The sequence below is a fragment of the Seriola dumerili genome, unplaced genomic scaffold (assembly GCF_002260705.1).
Source record: "Seriola dumerili isolate Sdu_G_001 unplaced genomic scaffold, Sdu_1.0 BDQW01000113.1, whole genome shotgun sequence".
In the NCBI taxonomy this organism is placed as follows: Eukaryota; Metazoa; Chordata; class Actinopteri; order Carangiformes; family Carangidae; genus Seriola; species Seriola dumerili.
Window position 1 is genome coordinate 2,189,753 of NW_019174368.1, and position 27,933 is coordinate 2,217,685.

The window sequence follows — 27,933 nt, forward strand, 5'->3', positions numbered from 1 at the left end:
GTCAGTGTCCACCCTGCCAAAGCGTCACTACTAAATCTTTAACAGCTCCATTGGTCCTATACTGCTGTTGACCTCCAACCTTTCTTTTTGGAGGAGGCGAAAGCAACTTATAAAGTGCTATACTATTAATACAACACTGATGAATATATGATCTTATTTTCTAGTGTTGGGCAGAGGTAGGTGTACAGTTTTCTTTCTGTGGAGTGAAAGTATTTGATAACACAAACACTCAGTGATAGGAGTACCAGTACAGAAGAGCCCAGATAGACCTGTGTGCGTGGGATTTGTCTGATATTTGGCAGCCTTACAGCAGAAGTAGTATCAAACCCTTGGAGCCATCACTGCTACTTGTTTTCAATGTAGACATTGGTCAGACTAGATCCTGTTGACACATGTAGGGAGACCCTGGATGATGCAGTCCATCCTGAGAGTGACTGGTACATATATGGTCATAAAAATCCTTAGTATGCACATACCTCTCTCATTAAACACAGCTTTATCTGTCCTGCCTCCGTCTTCTTAACGCTTTCAACTTCAGTTTTTGCCCAGCCCAGCGGCTGTCAGCCCTCAATTTATGCACGCCTTCGGGATACCGTGATTGGCCCAAAGGGTGTGGATTATAAAAACGCGCCAGACATTGGCCAGAGGGGCGGATACATGAGGGTAGCGGCCCGCCTCGTCCTGGACCGCACCCCGGCGCCTGCTGTCTACGTACTGGGTGAAATTACGCGACCCAGTGAGCAGCCAGTGGAAGAGGGAGGGCAGAAGGAAGAGGGTAAAAGAAAAAAAAAGATAGAAAGAGTGACTGAAGTAGAGAAAGAGAGGGAGGAAACAAGCGCTGTAGTTTAGCCTGAACTCTCTGCGAAGCTGCTGTCGACAGGAAAAGAAGTTTGACTCACGGCGACGCTGACTGAGCCACTCGGTTGTTGTTAGCCACCCTCTGAAAGGCGTCCTGCACCCTATAAGCAGGTAATATTCTCAATTTGAACACTTTTGTCTGCCATGCTCTCCCTCGGTGTACTCTTTCATTCAAGTCGTTGCCCGTCACTCCAGCAAGTGCAGCGAACCAGGAAGCACGGTGGCTAGTTCACGGCTGCAACTTCATGCAGCCGCGCTGGGTGGAGCGGGACCTCCCTAACAGATTTAACCCCGGGTTTCTTTAACTTTAACGGCGCTTGAATACGTTTATTATTGTTTTAAACGTTTTTTTTTTTTTTTTTTAATACGCGGAACCGTGAACAATACGCGAGGAAGAGGTGGTCAAATACAGCATCAGCTTTGTTTGGCAGCTGGCGAGAAGCTAAAAGCTATAACTGTAGAGGCAGGAAGTGATTCGCTTGAATGAGTTGCAGGAAAAAAAAAAAAAAGAAAAAACGACCGGTGAAGAGTTTGAGCTCCGGTCGGCTGGAAAAGAGAGAGAGAAAAATTGGGTTCAGACTCCACACGAACACCGGCTCGGGAAGTGTAGCATCGGTAGTTTTTGCGGTTGAACTTTTCGGTTTGTAACGGTCAGAAACGGGACGACGTGTGTGGCCAGCAATGTGTCTGGCTGGCGGCATGACGTCACCAGCTCGCCGGTAAATCGAAAAATATATTTTAAGATATAAAATAAAATTAAAATAAAATAAAATAAAACGAGGCTGGAGCACCTCACTGAACCATGTCATATATATATATGTGTGTTTCTTTTTGTGTTTCTGTCTGTGTGCTCGTGCTGCTGGTAACACCGGGGCCCCTTGAGGGGTTTTCAACGGGCTCCCTGTAAAATAAGGAACACATTCGACTGTGATTTAGGTCACTATAGGGTAACAGTATGTATTGTCTTCATTATAAGTTACCTTCTCCATTCTGTAGATGGACCTGAAAACATTCTTTATTATTTATTTATTTATTATTAAACCATCCTCTTTTCAGAGATACATTATCTCCTTTAAAGGGGAGGCATGTCCAAAATGACATCGATAGGATACATAACAGAGTGAGATAATACATTTACAACTCATTTTAAGACTGTTGTATTCTTCTTAAAACATGTTTTAGATGTTGCGTTTGAATGTCTGATATGAAGGCAAATTAAGTTTTACTCCAAGCTGAGGGTGCATAGTATGGAAATGCAGTTTTAACAGAATGGACTATGAAGATTATCCATCTGGTCTGATAACTGTAATTTTACAGAGGTAGATAAGCATTGGTTGTTGTATCAGTTAGCCAGATTTCTTACCCAGAAATACACAAGAGTGCCAGCTGAAAATGACTGGGTTTGTCTTCTACTTACACTGCAGTTCACTGAGATGATCAGGAGCTGGGCAACATGAGTTTTCCATGGCTTAAGAGATTTTATGGGGTATATCAATATCCAAGTGAAGTACATTTTATTTCTTCAGGCCAATGCCACAAATCTTCCTCGGAGAGCTTCATAAACTGTAAAACATAAAGTCTCCCTCTAATCTGGGAGCCGTGAAAATTAAGGACATATTGAGGCTAAGTTAAGTTTTTCGATGTGGAAAAACGTGGATCAGTGACGGCTTCAAACAGTGTCCAGGTAGAAAAATTGTATCTTGTAATTTCAGTTCAGTATCAGTTAGGAAACTTTGTTCTCTCTGCAGTCAGTACATGAGTCATCACATTCATTCAGGCTACCACAAATGCACATTACTGCAAGACATTTGATGCAGTCATTTCTTCAGGCCATACTCAGACATTGATTTTTACAATCTGACTTTCGTCTCATTCTCATGAAGCCTGACTCTGCTATGTCATGGTGCATTTACATAAGTGTTGTGCTGTTGTCAGTACAATTTATGTTCGCTGTTTTGGCACATCATTGTGTTTGCACTTAGGGAAGCAAATAGACTCTGGTATGCTTGCACGCCCTTCTGAGTTTACGTATGGCAAGTTGTGTGGCTCAGTATCTGGAAGGAAAAAAAATATTACGTGTGAATTCAACCTCAAGTCAGACTGGGCATTGTAGCACTCACAACTCTGGCAAACCTGCTTCCCATTGTACAAAGTGTTAGTGGTCTCAGAAAGTGAGAGCAGCACCTTTTTTGCACTTAATTTTAATAATTAGAACCGTACACTTATGTTGTGCTGATGTTTTCTGCCAAGAGGCCATTAAACCACAGTGTGAGTTTACCACAATAATAACTTTTTGATACTCAAGCATTGACTGTGCAAATGATGGTTCATGCTGATATTCTCTTAAAACTAGCTGATGTGTGTGTGTGTGTGTGTGTGTATGCAGGTGTGTTCAGTCTCATTTAGCATTTGTGTATCTCTTTTTATCAAAGTCATCTGTCACGGTGGCGTAGTCTCCGGATGATACACCGACACTCTTTCCTAGAGCAGTTTCAGTCATTCGCCGTGTTGCTTGACAGAGACACGTCTGCAAATATTCTAGCCTTAGCAGGACACATTGGGTGACATGTGGTATGTTCATATCCTGTTATTGCATTTGAGTCATTTGGTTGAATAAAGTCCTGGCAATGCATTGTGCAATACCTTCTCTGGAGGCCAGTTCCTCTCACTTGTTGCCAGTTTCAGTGCAGTTATGAAGCCCCCCGCCGAGATCGTTACATTCCTTCATTCGTGTGTCAGCAGTGTCCATACTCGAGGCCCCCTGGGACAGCTATGTACTGTAGGCTGGACAAGATTAAATGCAGACATTTTGAACATGAACAGGGAGCTGGTGTGCGAGGCTGTTCAGTCTGAGAGAACATGCCTGTGGATGTTTAGATTTCATTGAACAGACAGTTGTCCTTCCTGAGCCAGATTACTTGCAGGCCCCTTGTTTTTTGTTGCAAATGAGAGCGCAGCATGGAGAGGGCAGTGTGACACAGTTTGGCACTCTGCAATCCACAGCTGTCTTCTGTTATGAAAGTCCCAAGGTTCTTGTGAACCAAATGTGAGGTGTCTCTAATCTTTTATCTGATGTGTGTGTGTGTGATCTTCTAACTGCATTCATAGGCTCAATCATCCCTTTACTTCACATTGTCAAGCTAAGTTAAGCTGGTAACACAGGCTGGAAAAGCTAAAAAAGAACTTAATTGACTGAAAAATGACTCAGAAACTATCTTGATAATTGATTAATCGTTTGTTGTTTTGCTTAAAAGATGCCAAAAAATCACTGCTTCCAGCTGCAAGAATTAGCAGACTATTTAATCGTGGAAACAGTTGTTAGTTGCAACCTTAGTCTGAGCTTAATCTTTCTTCAGTAATACACAATATGTTAACATGGTTAAAGGGCTGAAGAGGAGGCTGCCAGTTTTGTTTTCTGAGGACATTGTACTCATTTGTTTTCTAGTAATACTTGGTGCTAATGCTTGAGAATGATTGATGGGGCAGTAAGGTCAAGTGTCATGCATATCCTAGTTTCCTACATAGTCAGCTGAGATTCATTCATGCAGGCAAAACATTCCAGTCAGAGCGGAGTCTGTTAAGATTCTCCATTAACCGTGGCAGAGCTGATCATGCCATTTCTCGGCCTGTAGTTGGAGCGTTGCTCACAGTCAACACAGGGTGAATTACTGTGTCCAGAAAAAGACATAAAGTCTGTTTATTTCAGACGGATTGTGATGCAGGCAGTATCAAACACAACAGACTTGGGCCTGCACACATGTTGAATGTGATGTCTTTACGTTGTGCAGTATATCATTAATGTTGGCCCTTTTTTTTTTAATTCGATGACTTTCAAACGGCAACTTTTTCTTGAATATATATTTCTATTTTGGTTCTGCCCAAATGCATTTCTTCTGGTTGAATGAGCAGCATAATTAAGTTGCCTCAGTCAGACTGGTTGAAATGTCTGGGCTCAGGATGAATCTGCAGTCGTGTCTGCTGTGGGTTTCCTATTTCCTTTCACTGCACTTTTATATTTCCTTGGTGCCTCAGCCTCCTCATCAAACCTTTTCTCATCGATCTCTGTTCCCGTCTACATTCTCCTTCATTTCCTTCTCCTCTGCTTGTGTTTTTTTTTGCCATCACCCCATCCTTTCCTCCATCCTCCCCCTCACAGCATGCACACCTGTAAGCTTTCAACACAACCAAACAATACAAGGAAATGGCCAAGCTCTGACTTGGACTACGCACAGAAAGGGCTTGTCTCAAAGGACGGACCTTGACCATGCCTTTCTTGTGATGATTGTTTGTGGCTCAGTAGATAAAACTGCTTTCTCTTTTGTGGCAGAAATAATGAGGTAATGCTTGATCAGAGATTACAGATTTATAGTCCTGCCTTCTCTGGAGTACCAGTTTATTGATCCAACTTCCTGTTGGGTTGAACTTACGGGAAAGTCAACACCAGACTTTTTTTTTTTTTAGAAATGTTCTCAACTCTGCTGTCGTGATGTATTTGGCTCAATGCAAATGAACTAAATGGAAATAATGCAAGTGAAGTAAATAGAGGTAGTGCAATGATGTTTTACAGAAGCTGAGAGATGCCACACGATGATCCTAACACAGAAAACAGATCTAATCGGTGGTGACTGTGGTGCAGGTGTGTTACTGTACATGACAGAAACTAGACTTTGTTCGCAGGTGGGTGTGTGTGAGCTGCACATCTGACGTGGAACTGTGCAGAGAAGTGGTTAATACTTTTGACATTGCGCAACACGCTCACGGCAGATGCTTTAACCTCTCGTTTGCACTGTGAACTTTGAAACGCGCTCTGTAATGGGTCTTCTGGCTCCTATTGGGCATGTTTTTCCTGGGTCTGTCCGATTCGTGCTGCACACCAGATGTCCAGGTTGTCAAACTATCATGTGGCTCTGGAGTACTGTGAACACATTATTTGAGGAGATGATTGTTAAAAGGAGATATCTTTGTATTGTCTGACAGAGAGGGAGTGCCCCAGGTAGAGATAACAAGTGATAAAAAGAGCTGCGTAATGATCCATTAGGGAAAATAGGTGGGGACTGTCTGGTGATAGGATGATGACTATTATAAGTATACAGGAGCAGATGTGAAGTAGAAGTAGCAGATTTTCATCATCGGTTCTGCCAGAAATAAAAAAAAACCAAAAAAAAAACCCAGTTGTGCCAGTGCAGCATTCCTCCGAAGAAAAACGGCTGCTGACAAACAGAAATGTGTATCTTAACTCCCCTCTGCATTCTTTCACTGTCTGTCAGCGGCTTACGTAACCATCTATCTATTTATCTAGTGGTCAATATTGGTGGAGTGTTTCAGTAAAAGGCCAAACTGGTGCTGTGCAGTATCTGCCCTGTTTTAACATATAACCAGTCGATCGTGCATTCAATGGTGTAATCGGATAGCTGTTTGAAAGATAGATGTGGAATTTGTTCTATGGCCCTGAAAATGACGAGCTTATCAGACCAACGCCCTGTTTCCAATTATCGATTTAACTTAAGTGTCTAAAAGGTCTATCTATCCTCACACCCAAATAGTGAATGCTGGGTAGAGATGAAATCAGTGGAAGCATTTGTATTGGTCGGTGATTCCCAGCCAGGAGGTACTCGTACCTGAAAGTAAAAGATGAATAGTTGAAATGGCTAACTAAAAGTAAAGGATTAAAGATTAACACCGCATGTTGTGATTGAGAGTGTGTGAAAACTAGCTGGCAGAGAAGTATAAACCGCTAAAAGTAATGTGTGTGCGCGTGTGTGTGTGTGTCAAAGTGGTATTAATAGTTTGAATGCAAACTAAACCAAACCAACCTAAACACTGACAATTCAGTCACACGAACGATTACTGTAACACCCCTGTTACATAATGGTGTTCAATAACTTTAAAATCAATTCAAATTAACACAGTTGGGACACGACTGGTGGTGTAGATGAGAGCTGTGGGGGAAGCCTACACCAGGCAAAAAAGGGTCGGGAACCACTGGTGTAGGTGATGTGCCGAGGGCTTTAGTGAGACCTAGCAGGGGCCTCTTTTAGTTGTAAATGGTAGATGGCATTGGCCAGCTTGCAGTTCAAAGTGAAATTGGATCCTGGTTGGAGCAGGAATGTGAAAAGTAATGTGGAAAGTGATGTAGATCTGTCATGCAGTGCGGTTATTTTCCAGCAAGGGCTTAATTTACTTCTCACTCCTCAGAGCCGCTCTGCATGTGCTCAGGAAAGCGCCACCGTCCCTCCTCCTTGAAAGACTCGCACACAACAAGTTCCACAAATGGCAAAATAGTTTTCTCAGTTTGTCATTTCCTCTTTCCTCCCTTCGCTTCTCCTTGCCCCACCCTTCCCACTTTTAGAGAAGGAGGGCGAAGGGGGGAGAGAGAGTGGGGGAGGAGGGGGGGGGGGGGGAGTCGACGTGTGAGCCCGTAATGAATTTTGACTGACTCGGTACCTTTCCCCGTCTGGCACCCAGTCTGTCTCTCATGAGGGTGAACTCGCAGTGAAGGGGATGGAGGGGTAAAGCCATGAGACACAAGAGGAACTGTTGCCCTAGGAATGGATATGGGATGTATTTGTTAGAAAATGGAAGTATAAACAGTTAAAAACCAAACAAACTAGGGTGACAACAGTGTAAAACAACATCCATGGCATGAGGAAGGACGGCTCAAGACGAGCAGATGTGGTTCAGTGTAAGCTAGCTGGGATGTTGGGAAAGGGATGCGGTCGGTAGGAACACAGTGTTATTGACTTTGCTGCTGTTCTATTATTATTCCTGTCAATGGGCAGTCAACACGGCGCAGCTGGTTTATGGGTTCCCTTTAGCCGGAGCAGGAGGGTTTGACTGTACATGGATGTGCGGTTGTAGAGGCTGTCACGACTCCTGGCTTTTTGTTTTTTACAGTAACTCAGGGAGGGTCAGTGAGGTGGAAAGGAATGAGAGGGAGTCAGACTGATGGATGGATGGCCTGAGTTTTCTATAAAGACGAAGGTTGACCTGCTTTCTAAACGGGGACAAACGGGCCTGAAAAGGACGCTCTGTAGCTCGTCCCTTTTCCCATTTCTCTCCTTGTTCCTCCTCCACATCTTTCTCAAAGTCCTGGCCACTGCACTACTTCCTCTGTTTGTAACCACAGTCTGGTCTCTGTGATGAGGCCTGTTTCTAAAACTGGCCCCTGTTCTCTTCCTAGTGTTATTTATTTTGTGCTGCCTCTTCCTCTTTCAAGCCGCTGCTGCTGCTGCAGCTTTGACAGGATACTGCTAACTCTGTTGTCATTTGGGAATTTTTAGAAGATAATCCTTTAATGGTATCTCAGTCAGGTTCCATAAAGTTTGGGGATTTTCGTCAAGGGTTGTTTCGGGATGACTGTGTGTCCACGTATTCAATTAATGAGTAATCCTTGTTATGAATACCAAGACCAGCTAATCTCGTCATAAATGGGCCTCGAGAGAATAGGTAGTGAATACTTTCGCATCCGAGCAGCGTTGCAAAGTAACAAGGAATCAAGGAAACTGTGATTCTTACAGGATTAGAGAGGACTTGGCAGGAAGGCTGCAAGAATCTGAGCCATGGACCTCTAGTGGGTGGGGGTGATTAGTGTTAATGCACATTGTTTTATCTCAAAGTCAAGTCAACATCCCTGTCTTACCATAACTGTCAGCCTCCATGTGGGAAGGCCTGGGTCTAAAAATGTCTTGTGGGAGTTCTTTATCCCTCCTCTTCTCTCTACTTTCAATATAGACCAGCGCTTGTCAAACTGGAATAGCTGTTGGAGTAATTTTTAGTCCTCATGCTACTCTCTGGAGACGTAGTTTGAAGTGTGTCACCGAGTTATCTGTGTCAAGCATGTGTGTCGGACTGTGGCACACATCAGCGGGCTTGACTCTCACTTGTGTCTTTTGCGTCTTTACAAATTATCTCAGAATTTGAGGCGAAACAATAGTTGATTGTCAATTCATCTTCAATCATCAACGGTCTCATCGACTGTTAAAGGCTTTTTTTTTCAAGCAATAATACCAAACATTCCTTAGTTTAAGCTTCTAAATCGAAAGGTTTTGCTCAGTTTTGGACTGTTGGGCGAACAGAAAAACGGCACAGAGAAGTGATTTCTTACATTTTTTTTAGACCAGAACTGCAAATAAATTAATGGATTAGATCAACAGAGAATGAATTGGCAACTGTTCAAAAAAAAATTTGCTGTTTCTAGCTTGTCAGATATGAGGATCTGATGCTTTTCTCTGCCACATGTTTGTGTTTTGTGCAACTGTTCGGCCAAAGCGAGAGATCTGAAGATGTCGCCATGGACTGTGGGAAATTATTAACGCCATTTTGAATAGTTTCTAGCAGTTTAAAGACAAAACTATATCTCCCTTAATGGCAAAATAAATAAAAAAATAATAAAAATATTTGCTAGTTGTAACCCTAATGTAATTTGCAGGCGAAACAATTTTGAAAATAATTTAGTTGCAACACTCGTCCATATGTGTCAGAGGCACACACACTAATATAATTGGACTGTTTGTTTCTGTATTGCAACATTAAATGTCTGTGCTCTGTAGTCTCTTGTGAATAGTCTTTGATATTAATGATCTACCAAATAATACACGCTGAAACCATTCGAGTGCAGCAATAGACAGTGTCTGAAGTGTTTGCATGTCTCCCTGCACCTTTTTGAAACATACCAAGCAAAGCCTGAACAATTAATCTAAATTATTGAAATAGTAATAGATAAAAGTGTAATATCCAAACTGCAGGAGCTTTAAAATTATAAATGAAGCATTGTGGTGCTACAGAGATGCCCTGGCCTACAGCTCGTATTCCCCAGGTGTGAGGAAACATGCTTGTTTGGCAAAAATCACATCATAATTTTTTTTTTTTTTTAAGGCCTATCATGATCTACATCAGCAGCAGAGTTTTGGGTGTGTTCACCCCGTTCTGCTCCACCTCTTGTTGTTGCCAAACAACAAAGCTACAGGGATTATAATCAGTCATGGCTTGTATTCAACCTTGCATGGGGCCAACTGATCAAAATGTGCTGGAGCGAGTAATGGTCAAGTGAATTTTAAAGGAGCATGGGAACATGGTGAAGACACATGCGCTGTGAACGAGAGCGCTCAGGTCTGTTCGATCTGTGCAGCCGGTGTGAGCTGATGTTGATCTCCCCTGAGTGATGAAACACCGAAGGGCACACATGACCCGCTGGGGTGATGGGAATAAGGGAAGTGGGGGGGAAAAACAGGAAGGAAAGCCAGAGAATAGGTCTGAGAAAGATGTAAGGGAGGAGGCACGGAGGATGGAGGACAGAAATTTGTGGAATGCCTCAGCTCGCTGTCTCTCCCTGATAAAGGGGGTGAGTAAGAGAGGAATGCGACCCTGAAAGGACTGGATAAACAGACGGGGAGGGGGGGGGTGTTAGGATTCTGGAGAGGAATTGCAGGGTGACTGAAGGCAGAGGAGGGAGTGTGGAGCCAGCTGAGAGGTGTAGCAGGACTAATTTGCCCCACGTTCTGCTGCAGGACGAGGTCGGCACACCAGGGATGGGAGTTGGGGAGGCGGGGTGAGCAGCTTTGGGTTGGACAGCGTTGATGGAGGGATGGAGGGATGCAGGGGTCATGAGAAGAATGGCTCTCTCCCCCTTGCGTTTCTTTCTCACAGATCAGGGTTAATGTGCTGGAACAGACGGGACAGACACAAGCCTGTTAAATGCAACAACTTCTACTCTTTCTCGAGGGCCTGTCACCTTCCCTTGGTACAGATCAGGAATTCTTCAGTTTGCGTTGTGTCTGGGGCACTATCGTAGTTGAAGGAAGTTTGCAATGTTTTTTTTTTTTGTTTGTTTGTTTTTTTCATAGATAGTAACTTGAAAATACAAAATTTTGCGTTAATCAAAGTACATTTACAGGTGTGTTACATCATAGTTGACCTACTGTTCATAAATTTCAGGGAATACAAAAATTAGTTGAAAGTTAATAAAGTCTATCACTAAGCCAGGGGAATGAAATCAGTGTTTTTTTCTGCACTGTTAAGTACAAACAGTGTTTTATGATGCTGAGCATGAGAATTTGGCTCCAGGATCTCCCACTGGGCCACATAGCAATGTGAAATTACTCACATGGACACATAAAACAATTCAGATAATAGTCCTCCTTCGTGATGATGAAGTGTATGAGCTGAACCTCTGCAGTGATTTTTTTTATTTTTGTATTCTTTCTTTCTTCTTAGTGTTTGCATATGAGCCACACAGCACATGCAAACAAGTGTCCATAATGCTGCTTTTTAGTGTTTGCCTCGGAGGTGAGGGAACATCGAGGACGGCTAACGACCCTGGCGCTGCTGGGAAAACGTTGTCATGCCCCTGCTGCGTCGGAATGATAATTGAGATGGTAAAGTCTGGGGCACCAGTGTCAGTGAAAGCACACCATGTTCAGCTAATTGCCCCGAGTCACTCTGCACTCCCTGAAGTGCGGGCGGTTTGATTCCAGCGCACACTCTTAGTCTTTTTCCTTCGTACCGGTTAAACTTGTCTAGTCACTTTCTATATGGGTTAAACGGCAGCACTCCCTGTTATTTATGAGCTTTCAGAGGCTGATGGACGCAAGAACAGCTTGTGCAGAGTTTGTTGTCTATATGCCCGAACAAGATATTGTTTACAATCAGCCGTGTGCTCATATTTCACATGAAGCTTCCGCACGCAGCGTTAAATGTCAAGCGTTTGTGTCGGTTCGCTACAAATTTTATGGGAAATTTTACCCAGTTTGACTTGTATCCTCTGACTCTAATCAAATTCAATCAAATTGTGTATTTAAAGTGGCAGATGCTTCTTTTCACTTGACTCCTAGAAGTTTCACCAATGTCCCATTTCCACTGCCAAAGCTTTCTAGGACATGAGGGTCTTTAATAACCAGCAATAACCTGGCTCCAGTTTTTGTTCCTGCCACAACAAGGTCAACAACCCAACACAGTTACTAATAACCCAGGAATATTTTAGGCAGAGTGGAGTACTGAACTTTGCTGACTGGAGATAAGAATTTGTTCCAATGAGTAACATAAAAAAAAAAAAAAAAAAGAGATGGTGAGCTGCCAAGAGAAGGAGTGACCCAGCCAAACAAAACTTGAACTTTATTTAGCAATTGTGGTTATGGACTAAAATCAGAAAAATAACCACGAAATTTAAGAAATCCAGAAACGGTGAGTTACAAACAGCGCGACTCTGTTGTTTAATACAAAAACTGAAACTTGCTTTTTGTCGGAGTTTGTCGGAGCACTCCAGCCAAACTCGGAGGCGCCTCTGCTGCGAGATGAACCGGGATCTCTGTGATCCTGGGCAAACGTTTTTCCCCTCTGTCACCCCGATGGTCCAGCAGCTGGAAGTTTGATTAAGTATTCACAGTGGTTAGCGAGGGAGTAGCGTGGGGCTGCGTTTGACATGGTTGTGTGTGTTTTGTCGACCCGACCTGACTTGAGCAAACGTTTCCTGTTGTACGTCACTTCAGTGGTGAACTTTGCATTCCTCAGCGATTGCATGTGAAGATAGCAAAGGCCTTTGTATTCTTTCTTTCTTTTTTTTTACTTAACCACCAAACTTTATTTCTACCAGATATTGAAGTCTCTCTCTCTCTTCCTCTCTCTCTCTGAAACAGCCACCATGTCAGACGCAGACAAGTTCCTGTACGTGGACCGCAACCTGGTCAACAACCCCCTGGCGCAGGCTGACTGGGCCACCAAGAAGCTGGTATGGGTGCCCTCTGAGCGCCTGGGCTTCGAAGCCGGCTCCGTGAAGGAAGAGCGCGGCGATGAGTGCGTGGTGGAGCTGGCAGACTCTGGCAAGAAGATCAGGGTGAACAAGGATGACATCCAGAAGATGAACCCGCCCAAGTTCAGCAAGGTCGAGGACATGGCCGAGCTCACCTGCCTGAACGAGGCGTCTGTGCTGCACAACCTGAAGGAGAGATACTACTCTGGTCTCATATATGTGAGTATGGAGCAGCCTTGAACACAAAAGTACAGCTAAATGTCACATTTTAAATGTTCCCCAGCTTTGTGTCGCTACTGTTTTCGTGGTATACTTTTCCACAAAACAGTTGTTTGGTCCCATTGGCCTCAAAGCATTTTCTTCGTAACTGTTTTAAGGGACCGGTGTGTAGGATTTAGTGGCATTTAGCAGCGACTGAAAACCCCTCCCCTCTCTTCCCATGCATGTAGTCGAACCTACGGTGGCCTCCGGTGTTTGGTTTGTCCATTGTGGGCTACTGTAGAAACACGGCGGTGCAACATGGGCTCCGTTTTACTGGAGCTCCTCATGTAGGGCTCATTTTAAGCTAATTATAAATATTATATTCCATTTCTGCCGTCAGATCCCTCTAAATCCAACACACTGGTCCTTAAAAATCCCCACAGGCTTATAGAAAACAATCTCCCATGGCCATTCTCCAAACCAATTTATCTCCCTGTCCGACCTCCTAATTATCTCATTAGTCCCCATTGTTTAAGATGATCTATTGTGTCCAAATTGCCACTGCAAAGAAACACAGTCCGTGCTATACAAGCATTCTTTCCCTTTGCCCTCTTCATCTGTCTCTCTTGTTTTGTTTTTTTCTGTTTTTTTTTTTCCTGTGTGTTTGGACTTATCTTGTAAACAGGAAGTTGAAGGGAACAATGAAGTCCACAGCATGAGAGATGTGAAGAACAGCATTAGGGGAGGAGGGAGGGGCCAGGCTTTGCACAGATGGACATGGAATGTAAAATGTGTTGTAACGGCTATTACTGCCCCCATAATTAATGTTATTTATCCACCTTGCCCTGGGCTGGGAATGATTTGGTCCCTTTGACGCTGCGGTGTGACCGGGTCATATCAACACAGCCCCCACCCCCCAGGCTACAGTTGGTTTGAGAGGCTCCAGACTCCTCTGTAGTTTTTCGATTGAGCGTCTCCCAGGAGAGAGAGGGTGTACAATACAGGCAGAGATGCCTGGTACAGAGATGGTGGAAGGGCAGCACAGGAATGCAGCGTGTAGAAAAAAGGAAAAAAAAAATCAGAAGTCAGGAGGAGAAATGTGAAAGATTTAGTGGAGTTTACAGAAAGGAAGTGTTTTAAACACCGCCTCAAAGCAGAAAAGATAATTCTGTCAAGTAGATTTGAGATAAGACTCGATGAACCACTCGAGTCGCTAGTAGTTTGACAAAGCCAAGGTCACTCATCAGTTTAAACTTGCAGCAGGGCGGGGTTGAGATTACATAATTCAGGAGGGAAACAAATCAGAGTTCATGAGAAACTTTCAGCTTAGTGTTGATGGGGGGGAGGGAGGCCTTATCAATGAGTGAAATACAACTTCTCCTTTTTTTATGAAGAAGCCATTATACTTCAGCATATGTTAGCTTGTGACATAACCAATCCATGATCCTGATCTACGCACTGAACACAGTCTTTGGAAATCTCATTTATGGTATTTTTTAACCATCCCATTTCACACAAACACCTTCCTCTTCCTCTTGTACCTTCACTTTGTTTCCTTATCCCACATTTAAGGGAAGATCTTATTAAATGCCACCTCTCTCTCTGTTCTGCAGACGTACTCTGGTCTGTTCTGTGTCGTCATAAACCCCTACAAGAACCTGCCCATCTACTCAGAGGAGATTGTCGATATGTACAAGGGCAAGAAGAGGCATGAAATGCCGCCTCATATCTACGCCATCACTGACACATCTTACAGAAGCATGATGCAGGGTAAGTCATCGTCCTTACTGGATATGCAGTCTGCTGGCTCACATGGCTCACACATACTTTTATTTATTTTTATTTTTTCTTGCTTGACTCAAACATTTTCCAGGTATCTTAACATCCCAAAGCTTGTAATTTGCGTCCCTTTAAGACTACACTGTCAGTGAAGCTACCGTGTCCTGAGTGGTACCACACCGAGCTATAAACTGTGAGGCCCCGAAGAGAATGTGTTTTACGGACACACGCTGTAATGCTGGCCGATTATTTGCATCAGTGCCTGCTCTTAAAAAATCAAATGCAGTGCATGAGAGTAGTTTGTATATTGAGTTTGGGTCTTAAAATAGAATAGAAGACACCGGGGACCAAGTACTGGAGAATATTAGAGTTAATACTTGCTCGTAGTGTTTGACATGATTTACTTGCCCCAAGGGCCTCAGAAAATGCCAGGCGCTCTCAACTCTTGCTAAGTTTTATTAACTTCTAGCTAAGTTGTATTTTTTTATTTAATCGGGCCTCCTATTTATCACACTCTTTGTGCTGGATATACATTTAAATCCACAAAAGATACAGATTATGTTGATGTCACTGTTTTTCATTTTGATCTTGCGACTGATTGAGCTCAATTTTAATTTCTCAGGATATTATTCACAGTGATTATGTTAGAAAAATATCCTGTCAAGTGCTCTCATGTCTTTTCACTTGCATGCTTTTCTTCTTTTTTTTTTTTTTTCTTGAGACACAAACTCTTCCCTCAATATATAATTACATAGTATTGTGTAACTTAAATGTACAGTTGCAACAGAAACGTAACATTACGAGCACCTAATTGGTATTTCCTGCGGGACTGCTGTGTGCTGAGCTCCGTCATCTGTCATGCACCAACACCTAAACTACTCCCCTCCCCTCCCTCTGTCGCTTTTCTGGTTCTTTTCCCATATTTGGCTCCAAATTGTTCAGACCACGTTACGAGAGCTGATGGGTAATTAACCGGCTGGTTAGAAACCCGGCAGCGCCTCTTTCCACTCACAGGAAGCCGGATATAGATTTCCTGCCTGTGGCCAATGTACATCCTGTTGTACAGACTGAAACTGTATGTGCTGTGGTGATAACGTAGGCTCACTTAGAATACGCAGCATTGTTGCTCTGCATAATCAAGCTTTTGCACATTTATTTTACAGATCGTGAAGACCAGTCCATTCTTTGCACGTGAGTTTCAGATACACACGGACAAACAGACGTCACATTCCTCTAGTGTTGTATGAACAGCACTCTCTTTTAGACCTTCCTTCTCTCAATTCTTTGCCTTTTTTGTCTCTGTTTGTCTCGGATAGAGGAGAGTCTGGTGCTGGAAAGACAGAGAACACCAAGAAGGTCATCCAGTATCTGGCTCACGTAGCTTCTTCTCACAAGACCAAAAAAGATCAGGTCAGTCCTGCCTCTCTCGTCTACACAGTTCACCCTTCAAACCTTCCTCCTGTTACTCTTTTACATCCCCTGGTCACACCTTTTTTTTTCTTTTTTTTTTTATCCATCATCTTACTCCCTTCATCTCTCCTTTCACTCCCTGCTGTTACTTCTTATTCAAATCGTCATTTTCAGGTGAGACACGATCCCTAATCCCTCCAGTGCTTTTTATTTTTCACAGGATCAACATTTTCCTGTTCCTCTCTCTTGATCAGCCACGTTTTTTTTATTTTTCATTGTGTTTGTGCACTTGATTGTGTACATGACTGTTAATCCATCATCTCCATTGCTGTGTTCAGTGGACACATTCTGATGTGGTACTGCTGCCATCACAGGAAAAGGGGTGGCAGTCAAGATAACAGCTCCGCAGGCACAGGAAAACAGTAGTGCATATTTAAAGGCTCCTGGCACTCATTTGACATGTTATACAGAGCAGAGGCCTTACCTCATCCGTCATATGTTCTGTTTCGCTGATATTACTGCATCTGCTCATCTGGAATAAAACTCAGTCTACCATGTAGCAGGCGTACATTACGTCAGAAAGACCTGCTCCCCTGTTATCTGGCCTGCCAGCCTTTTGATAGATGCTGCTGAACGCAACATGGTTGGGGTTTGATGAAAACCACATCTGTCATCCCTTTTTTTGAGGTTGTTGTATTTCTCTCTTCCCATCAACAGAACAGCTCGATCCTGTCACATGTGAGTTAACTCTCTCCCTCCATTCACCCTTCCTCCCCACCTGCTTCTGTCATCACCTTCCTCCTCCTCCTCCTCATCCTCATCCTCCTCCTCCTCCCCCACCCTCACCCCTCATCCTCCCTCCTCTTTTCTCCTCGCTGGAGTGCACTGTTGTGGGAGTCACTTTGTTTTAAGGGCAGAGGTGACATGTCATGCCAGCCAATAGGAAGTAAGGAGGAAGTTTGTTTGCAGATCAGTGGCAGCCGTATGTGTTCCTGTGAAAAATTCAGCCAGACAATGGGAGGATAAAGGGGGAGGGGCTTTTGCTGGAAAAAAAAAAAAAACAAACAACAAAACAGCAATTTTTGCTCTCATGACTGTTCATATATTTGTCTGGTTGAATTTTTCATAACTTGTATCGCTACTTTGTGCGTGCACCTGAGTCCAAAATTGCTTTTCTCTATTTGCATAAAAAATTTTTTGCTTGGTCAGTGTGTGTGTGTGAGTGGGTGTGTTTGTGTGTGTGTGTGTGTGTGTGTTTGAACAATTAAATGCTATCCTATAAAAGCGTACCTGTCATGTGATGGCCTGTTTTTGTGTCCCTCAACTTAAACCAAAGTGATCTGTTTATCAAAGTTGTTTTTTTTTTTTTTTTTTAATTTATTTATCAAGATGCTCAGTGAAGGAGCAGCAGTCCAGAATCGGATTTGCTGCATAGCTTGAAATGAATTTGATAATCCTGGACCTTCAGTCAGTCGGTGATACAGACCTCTGACAAAGCAGAATGTCATTGCTTTGAATTCTTATTTCCCCTTATTCGATCCTAACATGTGATATGGGCTTTTTACCTAAGAGTCGGAGCAATGGCAGCTTTTGGATTTTAAATGATGTCGGTCCTTGCTATTGCTGGGTAGATGTGACTGATCATCAGGCCAGGTAACCGGGCAAGGCAAATTAATTTTTATAGCACATTATCGTACACTGAGATCAGTCGCTGTGCTTGACAGAACTAAAAGAAGCATAAAAAATAGAAGTAAGAAAACAGAATAAGACAACAAATAAAAACAGGGTGAAATGTTGCTGAAAATCACATATTGCTCAGCAAAGAGGAAAAAGATTTTTGCCTTTCTTTTAATGACTGTTCATATCATATGTGTAATTTAAAAATAACTTACCAATGATGTGATACTGTATTGCACACAATGGTGCACTGTGTATGTGCAGAGACTTCACTGAAAGCCAGCACAGCTCGAGGGAAGAGGTTAAATGTTACACTGAAGCTGAAAGGACTTCGTTTGTCTTTCGGGGGTTCACTGGATTATTCTGCTCTGGGTCACAGGTGATGGGTTACTGATGAGGGTCTCGGGGTATCTGGGTGTTTGCAGATTTGGGCACTAACCTGACATTGTGTGTGTGTGTGTGTGTGTGGGGTAAAATGCTTGGGTGCAATGTGTGTGTTTGTTTGTGTGTGTTGCTGGTGCGTGTATATGGTATCCCTCTTGTCACTTGTTGTTTTTTAAATGTCTTGTACACTCCATGATCTCTCTTGTCCTCAGACGTAAGTACACCATGGGTAAATTAAATTAACAAATATCACTATGTCAACATATTTATTTAAAAGGAAGCAAAATAATCAGTTTCTTACAATGACAAAACATTATCAGTAAGTGAACAGCAGATCGCATGATACAGCACAGAGATTAATCCGTTGTCTGGTTAGATTTCAATCCATGGCTGAGAACTATCCAGGTTTTAATGGTGGTGCAAAGAGAACGTATACTTTATGTTGTGCTTTGCGTTTCTCTTCATCTCCACCAGGGGGAGCTGGAGAAGCAGCTGTTGCAGGCTAACCCCATCCTAGAGGCCTTTGGAAATGCCAAGACAGTCAAGAACGACAACTCGTCCAGATTTGTAAGACTCGAAGCTGCATCTTCTTCTTCTTATAATAAACCGCCTGTTTAGAGAAATTTTTATTAAATGCTGTTTTTTTTTTTTTTCTCCTCCTGTAGGGAAAATTCATCAGGATCAACTTCGACGTCAATGGTTACATCGTTGGTGCCAATATTGAAACTTGTATCCTTGAAACCGTCCGATCGCTTCCCTTTTTAGAACTGAAAACACTGTAGTGTTTGTTTTAGCTTCCTTTTTCTTAAAATGCTGTGATTTAGATCCACTGCAGGAATTTTAAACACTAGTGTCACTACAACACACCAAACAGTTGGGAGAGCTTCATCACAGTAGTATCAGAGAACTTGTCCTTAACAGACTGACCACTAGACCTGTTGGAGAAATCCCGTGCCATTCGCCAGGCCAAAGACGAGAGGACCTTTCATATCTTCTACTACCTGCTCACAGGGGCTGGAGACAAACTGCGCAGTAAGCAACGCGTTACATAACTAATATGTTTAAAGACTTCAGGACTTTCATAGTAGTAATGATTATTTTCATTCTGACAGATCACAGCGTTTTAATTTCTTCTGACATTTATCTCACTGCCGTCATTCTCCCCTCAGATGAACTCCTCCTTGAAAATTACAACAACTACCGTTTCCTCTCCAATGGGAACGTCACAATTCCTGGGCAGCAGGACAAGGATCTGTTTACAGAGACCTTGGAGGCCATGAGGATCATGAGTATCCCTGAGGACGAGCAAATAGGTAAAAGGCACACAGCAAATTACTTTAAAACATCTTTAAGTGGAACTTTGCCGTCGAATTGAAAAGTGCAACATAAAACCATGTTTGTTCTCCTCCTCTGCAGGCATGCTGAAGGTGGTGGCCTCTGTCCTGCAGCTGGGGAACATGAGCTTCAAGAAGGAGCGACACACAGACCAGGCCTCCATGCCCGACAACACGGGTAAGTTACACCTTCACATGTAGTTTTAAGATCCTGCAGTTGTATCTTAAATCTCATTGTCTTCCCTCTTCTCTCTTTTTCCTGTCGGCTTCCTCTGCACCAGCTGCCCAGAAGGTGTGCCACCTCATGGGCATGAACGTCACAGACTTCACCAGAGCCATCCTGTCACCCAGGATCAAGGTGGGCAGAGACTACGTCCAGAAGGCCCAGACCCAGGAGCAAGCTGAGTTTGCTGTGGAGGCCCTGGCCAAGGCCACATACGAGAGGATGTTCCGCTGGCTCGTGATGAGGATCAACAAAGCCCTGGACAAGACCAAGAGACAGGGAGCCTCCTTCATTGGCATCTTGGACATCGCTGGCTTCGAGATCTTTGAGGTAAACAACCGAGGCAAACTGTAAATGACTTGCCTACAGGGCAGTGTATTAGAACAAAGACTCTGTATGTACAAATAGGGCTGGGAGATTGATCGAACTTTGTTTTTGATTCATGATTTTGGCCTCAAACGATTATAAAAACAAGATAATCGAGATAAAATTATATTATAATTATTGTGTCACATTCTTTTTCACAGCGAATTTCACCCATTCAATTTGTATTTGTGCTGTGGATCGACGGTGTTCTCACCCATTTATTTTTCTTCGTCCCTCCCCAGCTGAACTCGTTCGAGCAGCTTTGCATCAACTACACCAACGAGAAGCTGCAGCAGCTCTTCAACCACACCATGTTCATCCTGGAGCAGGAGGAGTACCAGAGGGAGGGCATCGAGTGGAGCTTCATCGACTTCGGCCTGGACCTGCAGCCCTGCATCGACCTCATCGAGAAACCTGTGAGTTTGTTCGCTTCTGTTATTGTACTTGTACGTCTTTTTTGTATTTTTTTCTGTTTCATGCTTTGAGCTCTGAACTCTTCCTTTGCTTCCAGGCCAGTCCCCCTGGTATTCTGGCTCTGCTGGATGAGGAGTGCTGGTTTCCAAAGGCCACAGACAAGAGCTTTGTGGAGAAGGTGCTGCAGGAGCAGGGCACACACCCCAAGTTCTTTAAACCCAAGAAACTGAAGGATGAAGCCGACTTCTGCATCATCCATTATGCCGGCAAGGTAAACATGAATTTTAGTTATGATGACATCTCATTAATGCATCACTTAAGCCTAATTTGTAATAACTTTTCACCCATTTTAGAGTTGTACTCGTCTTTTCTGAATGTATGTCCACTTCTCACACTTCAACAATCCCCTAAAGATGTGAGTCTAAAAAACACACCTTGATTCCTGTGTGATGTCACCCCTCAGGTGGACTACAAGGCGGACGAGTGGCTGATGAAGAACATGGACCCGTTGAATGACAACGTGGCTTCACTGCTCAACCAGTCCACTGACAAGTTTGTCTCTGAGCTCTGGAAGGACGGTGAGTTCAGACAGAAGTTACCTCGTCGCTGTATCCCAGGAATCACTGTCTCTCTAAAGGCGGTGCTCGATGTGGGAATTATATTTCACGTTGGCTTCCTGTTCCTGTTTTGCATTTCATCCTGCTTTTTCTTTCTCTTTTTTTATTTACTGTCTGGTGTGTGGACCTTTGTTTTTACCTTCTCAAATCCCACTTGTTGTTGCCGTCCATTTCTTCCTCTGTACGGCCCCGTTTTGTCTGTCATCTTTTTTCTTGTACTGGGTCTCAGAGGTACAGAATTGTCAGAGAGCCTATTTTTATCAGCGTTTTCCTATTCTACACTCAGACTCAGGTGATGAGGTTTCTTTTTCATTTATGTAGTCTTTCCTCTTTTCTCTCCTGCTCTCTTGTTTTTTAAATGTGCTGACTTCCGCTGTGAATCGTCCTTTTCTCCTGAAATTATCTTTCCAAAGATGCCAGCGAATTTTGTCAGTTGCTTCATTGTCTTTTAACCAGCTCTGTGTTCAGAAACAAAATCTTCTGGTCACCTGAGGACTTTGTTGCTCTGTCATTGAACTCTCCTTCTCTCCCTCTGTGTGATAGTGTTGTTTGGGGACTCCTGGTGTTGGTCATGGGTACTGCAGCGATGGGTATATACTGCATGGGTTTGGTTTTGTTTTGTTTTTTTTGTTGTTTTTTCTTGTCACCACAAAAGATACATGCCCACTGCAAGCACCTCCGTTTGTCACCACCCTGACACACATACATATTGAGGTGAACCATCGCACATAGGTTTCACTCAGAGAACCACAGGCAGTGTGAACAGTCGACAAACCCCCTTCACTCATTACACTGAATATTTTTTCATAATGGTGTGTGATCTTTCCACACTTCACTGGCTTTTTGTGACTCCCCCCTCTGTCATCTCCTCCTCCCCCCCTCCTCGATTTCTGCTTCCCTCCACATTCACTGTTTGTGTGGTGTTTCACTGGTCCCATCTCTCCTCTCTCCTGGTGTGTGTTTACCATGAGGAAGTGGAGAGACAATGGTCATATTCATTCTTCCTTGTGACATGCATTTGGTTTGAGTTTGCCTGGTTGAATATTTAAATTATTAAATTAAACCCCCACTGACTTTTTACAAAATGTCATTCCCCCTATCTCTCTCTTCTTCTTCTTCTTCTTCTTTCTTTCCCCCGTCTTTCAGTGGATCGCATTGTGGGTCTGGATAAAGTGTCTGGCATGTCCGAGATGCCCGGCGCCTTTAAGACCCGTAAGGGCATGTTCCGCACAGTGGGCCAGCTGTACAAGGAGCAGCTGTCCAAGCTCATGGCCACTCTGAGGAACACAAACCCAAACTTTGTCCGCTGCATCATCCCCAACCACGAGAAAAAGGTATTGGAGAAATACGGGCATCTGTTTGGGCCGTTCCCCCGACAGGAACTTTCCCACGGGGGAAATCTTTTTGAGGAACTCAGGAACTAAACCTGCTAACAAAGGAACCTTGTAGCTATGCGGTAGTTGCAGGTGCTAAAAACAGTCCCTGCTGCAGGCGAAATACCTTCTAATTGTTCAGTAACCTTCATTTCACTGACAAACACAGACACCGTGGCAGCTACAACTTCACTATTTCATTTACAAATTCACTAAACGATGAAGTAGGTATTGATATTAAGAGGAGGGGTGGACATTTTTGTGTTGTTTATAAATGTTAAAACTAAAGCTGGGCGGAGGGAGCGAGCTAGAGAGTGAGGGAAAGGCAGTGGAGCGAAGTGAATCAAGGAGAGAATGTGACACAAATATAGAAATAAATGGACGACAAACACTCAAACAGATCGTCGCTGTGGGTAGATGCTTCAGAGTTTTCAGTGTCTTATTTTTACCTCTGCACGTCTCCCTCTCCTACATTAATTACATCAAACTCAGACATCAGAGTCACGCAGCAGTAAAATCATAGAATAACAGGATCTGTGTTTTTGCTGACGTCCTAAAATTGTGTTAAAGAGGTGAGAACACAAACAGGAATGAGCAAAAGAGACTTTTAGATCCTGAGTTGAGTTCCTCTGGTTCTGTAGTTGTTTAAACACATTGTTGTAAAACTGTTTGTTTCTCTTTTTTGCCAAATTGCTGATCAGAAAATGTTCCCCTTCCTCAGGCTGGTAAACTGGACCCCCACCTGGTTCTGGACCAGCTGAGGTGTAACGGTGTGCTGGAGGGGATCCGTATCTGCAGACAGGGTTTCCCCAACCGCATCGTCTTCCAGGAGTTCAGACAGAGGTGACAGAATAATAACACGGTCTCCATTGCTTCTTATTGTTGTCATTTAGCATTGTGTAAGAAAACTCTAAACGTGTATCATCTACTCCTCCCCCAGGTATGAAATCCTCACTCCCAATGCCATCCCCAAGGGCTTCATGGATGGGAAGCAGGCCTGTGTGCTCATGGTAACGAGTCTACAAAATTCTACTCAAGCGCCACAATAATCTAGTCCTAGAAAATACAAACGCATCCCTCCGCAGTGCGATTGATCCGTGTAATTCCTATTCCCGTCAGATCAAAAGCCTGGAGCTGGATCCGAACCTGTACCGCATCGGCCAGAGTAAAGTTTTCTTCAGAGCAGGTGTCCTCGCTCACCTGGAGGAGGAGAGGGACATGAAGATCACAGACATCATCATCAGTTTCCAGGCCTGGTGCAGAGGCTACGTGGCCCGCAAGTAAGAAAAAAAAAAAAAACATCACCACATTCTGTGACAGTTCTGGAATCAGGATCCTGTTCAGTAGCTGCTGACAAAACAACATGAAGCATCATTTAAGTGACATTTCGGACGTAAACAAGATTTCTTCTGCATCTCAGCTTTTTAGTCATTTAAAAAAAAACTGACTCGGATGAAGCTGAATCATGGGAAATAACTTGTTTATTGATAACAGGGTATTTCTGATCTTAAAGTTGGTTGCATTGAAGTGCATGGTGACATGAAATGTGATCGTCTGACTCTGTTTGAATATTTCTTTGCAGGGCTTTTGCCAAGAGACAGCAGCAGCTGACTGCAATGAAGGTGATCCAGAGGAACTGTGCCGCTTATCTTAAACTCAGGAACTGGCAGTGGTGGAGGCTCTTCACCAAGGTGAACCGCGCTCTCCTACAACATCTTAGCCAACATCTTGCTCACTGCACTTTTCACAACCGTGTTTTCTTGTTTCCCTTTTATTAATACCTAACACCGCCATTTTGTCCTCAGGTGAAGCCTCTGCTGCAGGTCAGCAGGCAGGAGGAGGAGATGCAGGCCAAGGATGAAGAGCTGACTAAAGTGAAGGAGAAGCATCTGTATGCTGAGCAGCAGCTCCAGGAGATGGAGGAGAAACAACAGCAGGTAACATGAAACGCAGAATAATGAAGGAGGAAGCTTTGAGCGCTGTTTAACCAATGCACAATATTAAAGTCGTCTTTTTACTCCGCTTGCAGCTGAGTGCCGAGAAGATGGCCCTGCAGGAGCAGCTTCAAGCAGAAACCGAACTCTGCGCCGAGGCTGAGGAGATGAGAGCGCGCCTGGCTGCCAGGAAGCAGGAGCTGGAGGAGATCCTCCACGACCTGGAGGCCCGCGTGGAGGAGGAGGAAGAGCGTGCGTCTCAGTTGACCTCGGAGAAGAAGAAGATGCAGCAAAATATTTCTGTAAGTAGAGAGTTCACTCCTTCTCACTCTCCACCAACTTATTTATATCTTCTTTTTTTTTTTTTTTTTTTAATTACAGAGCACTTACTGTTTTCTTGCCTCATGTCATTCATCTAAACTCAGGACCTGGAGCAGCAGCTGGATGAGGAGGAGGCAGCCAGACAGAAGCTCCAGCTGGAGAAGGTCACCCTGGAGGCCAAGATGAAGAAGATAGAAGATGATGTTATGGTTCTGGACGACCAGAACAACAAACTAAACAAGGTTAGGATAAAAAAAAAGACCTAGAATCACAGTGATTGGTTAATTTCAGTAGCGAGCCATACTTTTAGGGAGGTAGTGACGACTACCGCCGAGCTTGATTTCAGTCTTTCTGCTTAAAAACTAATGAATGAAAGTGTGCCATCTCTTACTAAACCTGTTGTTTACCATGTTTGTGAATGCAGGAGAAGAAGCTGCTGGAGGAGAGGATCTCTGAGTTCACCACCAATCTGGCAGAGGAGGAGGAGAAATCCAAGAGTCTGCAGAAACTCAAGACCAAACACGAGGCCATGATCACAGACCTGGAGGGTAAGAAGAGAAGACGACGGGGACACGCAGGAACATACGTGATAACCATCATAGATCCCACTGGCTCTGCACTGAGTCTAAACAGAGCAAGATGTTTATCACAGTTTCCATCTTTGTCTTCCTGTCCATAATTTGACATTTGCACTTTTTCTCTGTCAGACCGCCTGCGCAGGGAGGAGAAGCAGCGTCAGGAGCTGGAAAAGAACCGGCGCAAACTTGAGGGCGACTTCACTGAGATACACGACCAGATTGCGGAGCTGCAGGCCCAGATTGCTGAGCTCCGTGCCCAGCTGGCCAAGAAGGAGGAAGAGCTCCAGGCAGCTCTGGCCAGGTCTGTGTGGACTTCACAGCACATTGTTTACAGCTCGTTATTGTTTCCCTTTGTTGCCCTGTACTGAGTTTATTAGTCAGTTGTAGAATTTAGGTCGTCTTATTTAAACGCATGATGGATGGATGGATAAGTTTGACAAAGATTCCCCAGCTCCCGCTCCCTGTTCTCATTTTCACTGACCTATCTCTCCCTGAAGGATCGAGGAGGAGGCAGCGCAGAAGAACCTGGCCCAGAAAAAGATCCGTGAGATGGAGGCTCAGCTCTCTGAACTGCAGGAGGATTTGGAGCTGGAGAGGCAGGCCCGCACCAAGGCAGAGAAACACCGCAGGGACCTGGGAGAAGAGCTGGAGGCCCTCAAGACCGAGCTGGAGGACACTCTGGACTCCACCGCCGCCCAGCAAGAACTCAGGTAGAGATAAAGGTCTTGGGACAGCTACAACAGTTAAATATTTCCCTCTCGTGTTCCGTGCTGTTCGGGGTCCGTTGTACGTCTTGACACAAGCAGATTAACCTCTGCTCTTCCTCCTCAGGTCCAAGCGTGAGACAGAGGTGGCGCATCTTAAAAAGACTCTGGATGAAGAGGCCAAAGTGCACGAGCAGCAGCTGGCTGAGATGAGACAGAAACACGGTCAGGCCTTCGACGAGCTCAATGAGCAGCTGGAGCAGGCTAAGAGGGTAATTAAAACCTTTAATAACTTTTTTTTTTTCTATTTTTATCTCTCCTTAATTCACATGTTGTTTTTCGACTGCACAAACCATTAACGTTTGCGTCCCTCCCTGCAGAACAAAGTGTCGATGGAGAAGGCCAAGCAGGCTCTGGAGTCGGAGAGGAACGAGCTGGCCATCGAGATGCAGACGCTGATGCAGGGTAAAGGAGACTCCGAGCATCGCAGGAAGAAGGCCGAGTCCCAGGTCCAGGAGCTGCAGCTCAAACACTCAGAGAGCGAGCGGCAGAGGGTGGAGCTGGCCGAGAAACTGTCAAAAGTGCAGGTACAGCTCTTTGGCTTGGCAGGACTCTTCTTCTTTTGCTTTTTACAACTATCATATGTTTACTGTTTTCTGTGCTTCTTATTACATCAGTGTTTTTTTTTCTTTTCAGTGATTCTTTTGTTGTCTTTTGTCCACAGGCTGAACTGGATAATGTCAACAGCGTGCTGAGTGATGTGGAGGGCAAATCCATCAAGGCGACCAAGGACTGCTCTGCTGTGGAGTCCCAGCTGCAGGATGTCCAGGTACGCAGACGCACTTCCTGTATATTCAGAGATGTTACAAATGAATAAGTTACTCTCCCTTGAGATGCTTTCAGGACATACAGGGACATTGAACTAGAATAACGATTAAGAAACGGTCATTTAAAAGCTTTACCATTGACTATTTACCCCATTGCAAACTTCGTGTTACTCAATCAAAGGGCCTACTTCATCTCATTCAGCTTTACATGTCCATGTTTACAACAGGAGCTACTCCAGGAAGAGACGCGCCAGAAACTGTCACTGGGCACACGTCTGCGCCAGCTGGAGGACGAACAGAACAACCTGAAAGAGCAGCTGGAGGAAGAAGAATCAGCAAAGAGGAACGTAGAGAAGCAGCTTCAAACTGTGCAGGCTCAGGTAAAACACATGATCCTCCGTCAGACCAGTAGCTTAGAAACTTGTTCTGTCTTCTTCTAAAGACTTCAGTTTAACTTTATCCAGGATATTTTATGAAGCACAAATCTACCTCACAGCGTTGAATGTTTGAGTGACACCATCTCTTTCCATACAGCTTGCTGATATGAGGAAAAAGGTGGAGCAGGACGCAGGGTGTCTGGAGACAGCTGAGGAGGGAAAGAAGAGGCTTCAAAGGGACCTGGAGGGAACAAACCAGCGCCTGGAGGAGAAATGTGCTGCCTTCGATAAGTTGGACAAAACCAAGACGCGTCTCCAGCAGGAGCTGGATGACCTGCTGGTAGACCAGGACCACCTCCGACAGATCGTCTCCAACCTAGAAAAGAAGCAAAAGAAGTTTGACCAGGTCAGACGGTGTATATAGTGTAAATGCAGCATCGAAGTAAATGAATAAATACATTTTTGATGCTTCAGGATTTGAGGATGGTTCGATCACATCTGTCTTCGTTTGAGCTTCACAAATGTTAAACACTTTCTCCAGATGCTGGCAGAGGAGAAGACCATCTCCGCCCGCTACGCAGAGGAGCGTGACCGAGCTGAAGCTGAGGCCCGGGAGAAGGAGACCCGAGCGCTGGCTTTAACCCGCGAGCTGGAGTCTCTGATGGACATTAAGGAAGAAGTGGACCGCAACAACAAACTGCTGCGGGCTGAAATGGAGGACCTGGTATCTTCTAAGGATGATGTTGGCAAGAACGTAAGTCTGGAAAAAGTGTTTGCAGAGGTGTGTTTGTGTCTGTGTGGTCTGCTCATACC

At 44.2% G+C, this 27,933-nt stretch overlaps 1 protein-coding gene across 2 annotated transcripts in view; it reads left to right on the forward strand.

Annotated features, from left to right (window-relative positions):
• The first annotated feature begins 769 nt into the window (after nucleotides 1-769).
• The window catches only part of LOC111223719 (myosin-9-like), a 31,565-nt gene continuing 4,401 nt past the window's right edge, over nucleotides 770-27,933 (forward strand). Inside the window, exons 1-32 of one of the 2 annotated variants that reach the window (XM_022747965.1) lie at nucleotides 770-969; nucleotides 12,489-12,820; nucleotides 14,416-14,572; nucleotides 15,745-15,772; nucleotides 15,898-15,991; nucleotides 16,709-16,729; nucleotides 18,527-18,619; nucleotides 18,718-18,781; nucleotides 18,986-19,084; nucleotides 19,222-19,365; nucleotides 19,469-19,564; nucleotides 19,668-19,939; nucleotides 20,218-20,391; nucleotides 20,487-20,660; nucleotides 20,853-20,967; nucleotides 22,153-22,340; nucleotides 23,101-23,222; nucleotides 23,320-23,389; nucleotides 23,499-23,659; nucleotides 23,962-24,070; nucleotides 24,185-24,316; nucleotides 24,409-24,615; nucleotides 24,739-24,876; nucleotides 25,059-25,182; nucleotides 25,342-25,513; nucleotides 25,710-25,922; nucleotides 26,044-26,188; nucleotides 26,297-26,503; nucleotides 26,641-26,745; nucleotides 26,971-27,123; nucleotides 27,278-27,526; nucleotides 27,662-27,874. In XM_022747965.1, coding sequence (XP_022603686.1) covers nucleotides 12,494-12,820; nucleotides 14,416-14,572; nucleotides 15,745-15,772; nucleotides 15,898-15,991; nucleotides 16,709-16,729; nucleotides 18,527-18,619; nucleotides 18,718-18,781; nucleotides 18,986-19,084; nucleotides 19,222-19,365; nucleotides 19,469-19,564; nucleotides 19,668-19,939; nucleotides 20,218-20,391; nucleotides 20,487-20,660; nucleotides 20,853-20,967; nucleotides 22,153-22,340; nucleotides 23,101-23,222; nucleotides 23,320-23,389; nucleotides 23,499-23,659; nucleotides 23,962-24,070; nucleotides 24,185-24,316; nucleotides 24,409-24,615; nucleotides 24,739-24,876; nucleotides 25,059-25,182; nucleotides 25,342-25,513; nucleotides 25,710-25,922; nucleotides 26,044-26,188; nucleotides 26,297-26,503; nucleotides 26,641-26,745; nucleotides 26,971-27,123; nucleotides 27,278-27,526; nucleotides 27,662-27,874 — 4,566 coding nt within the window. In that variant the 5' untranslated portion in view covers nucleotides 770-969; nucleotides 12,489-12,493. The remainder of the gene's footprint in view (nucleotides 970-12,488; nucleotides 12,821-14,415; nucleotides 14,573-15,744; nucleotides 15,773-15,897; nucleotides 15,992-16,708; nucleotides 16,730-18,526; nucleotides 18,620-18,717; nucleotides 18,782-18,985; nucleotides 19,085-19,221; nucleotides 19,366-19,468; nucleotides 19,565-19,667; nucleotides 19,940-20,217; nucleotides 20,392-20,486; nucleotides 20,661-20,852; nucleotides 20,968-22,152; nucleotides 22,341-23,100; nucleotides 23,223-23,319; nucleotides 23,390-23,498; nucleotides 23,660-23,961; nucleotides 24,071-24,184; nucleotides 24,317-24,408; nucleotides 24,616-24,738; nucleotides 24,877-25,058; nucleotides 25,183-25,341; nucleotides 25,514-25,709; nucleotides 25,923-26,043; nucleotides 26,189-26,296; nucleotides 26,504-26,640; nucleotides 26,746-26,970; nucleotides 27,124-27,277; nucleotides 27,527-27,661; nucleotides 27,875-27,933) is intronic. The other variant, XM_022747966.1, reaches the window with a different exon arrangement.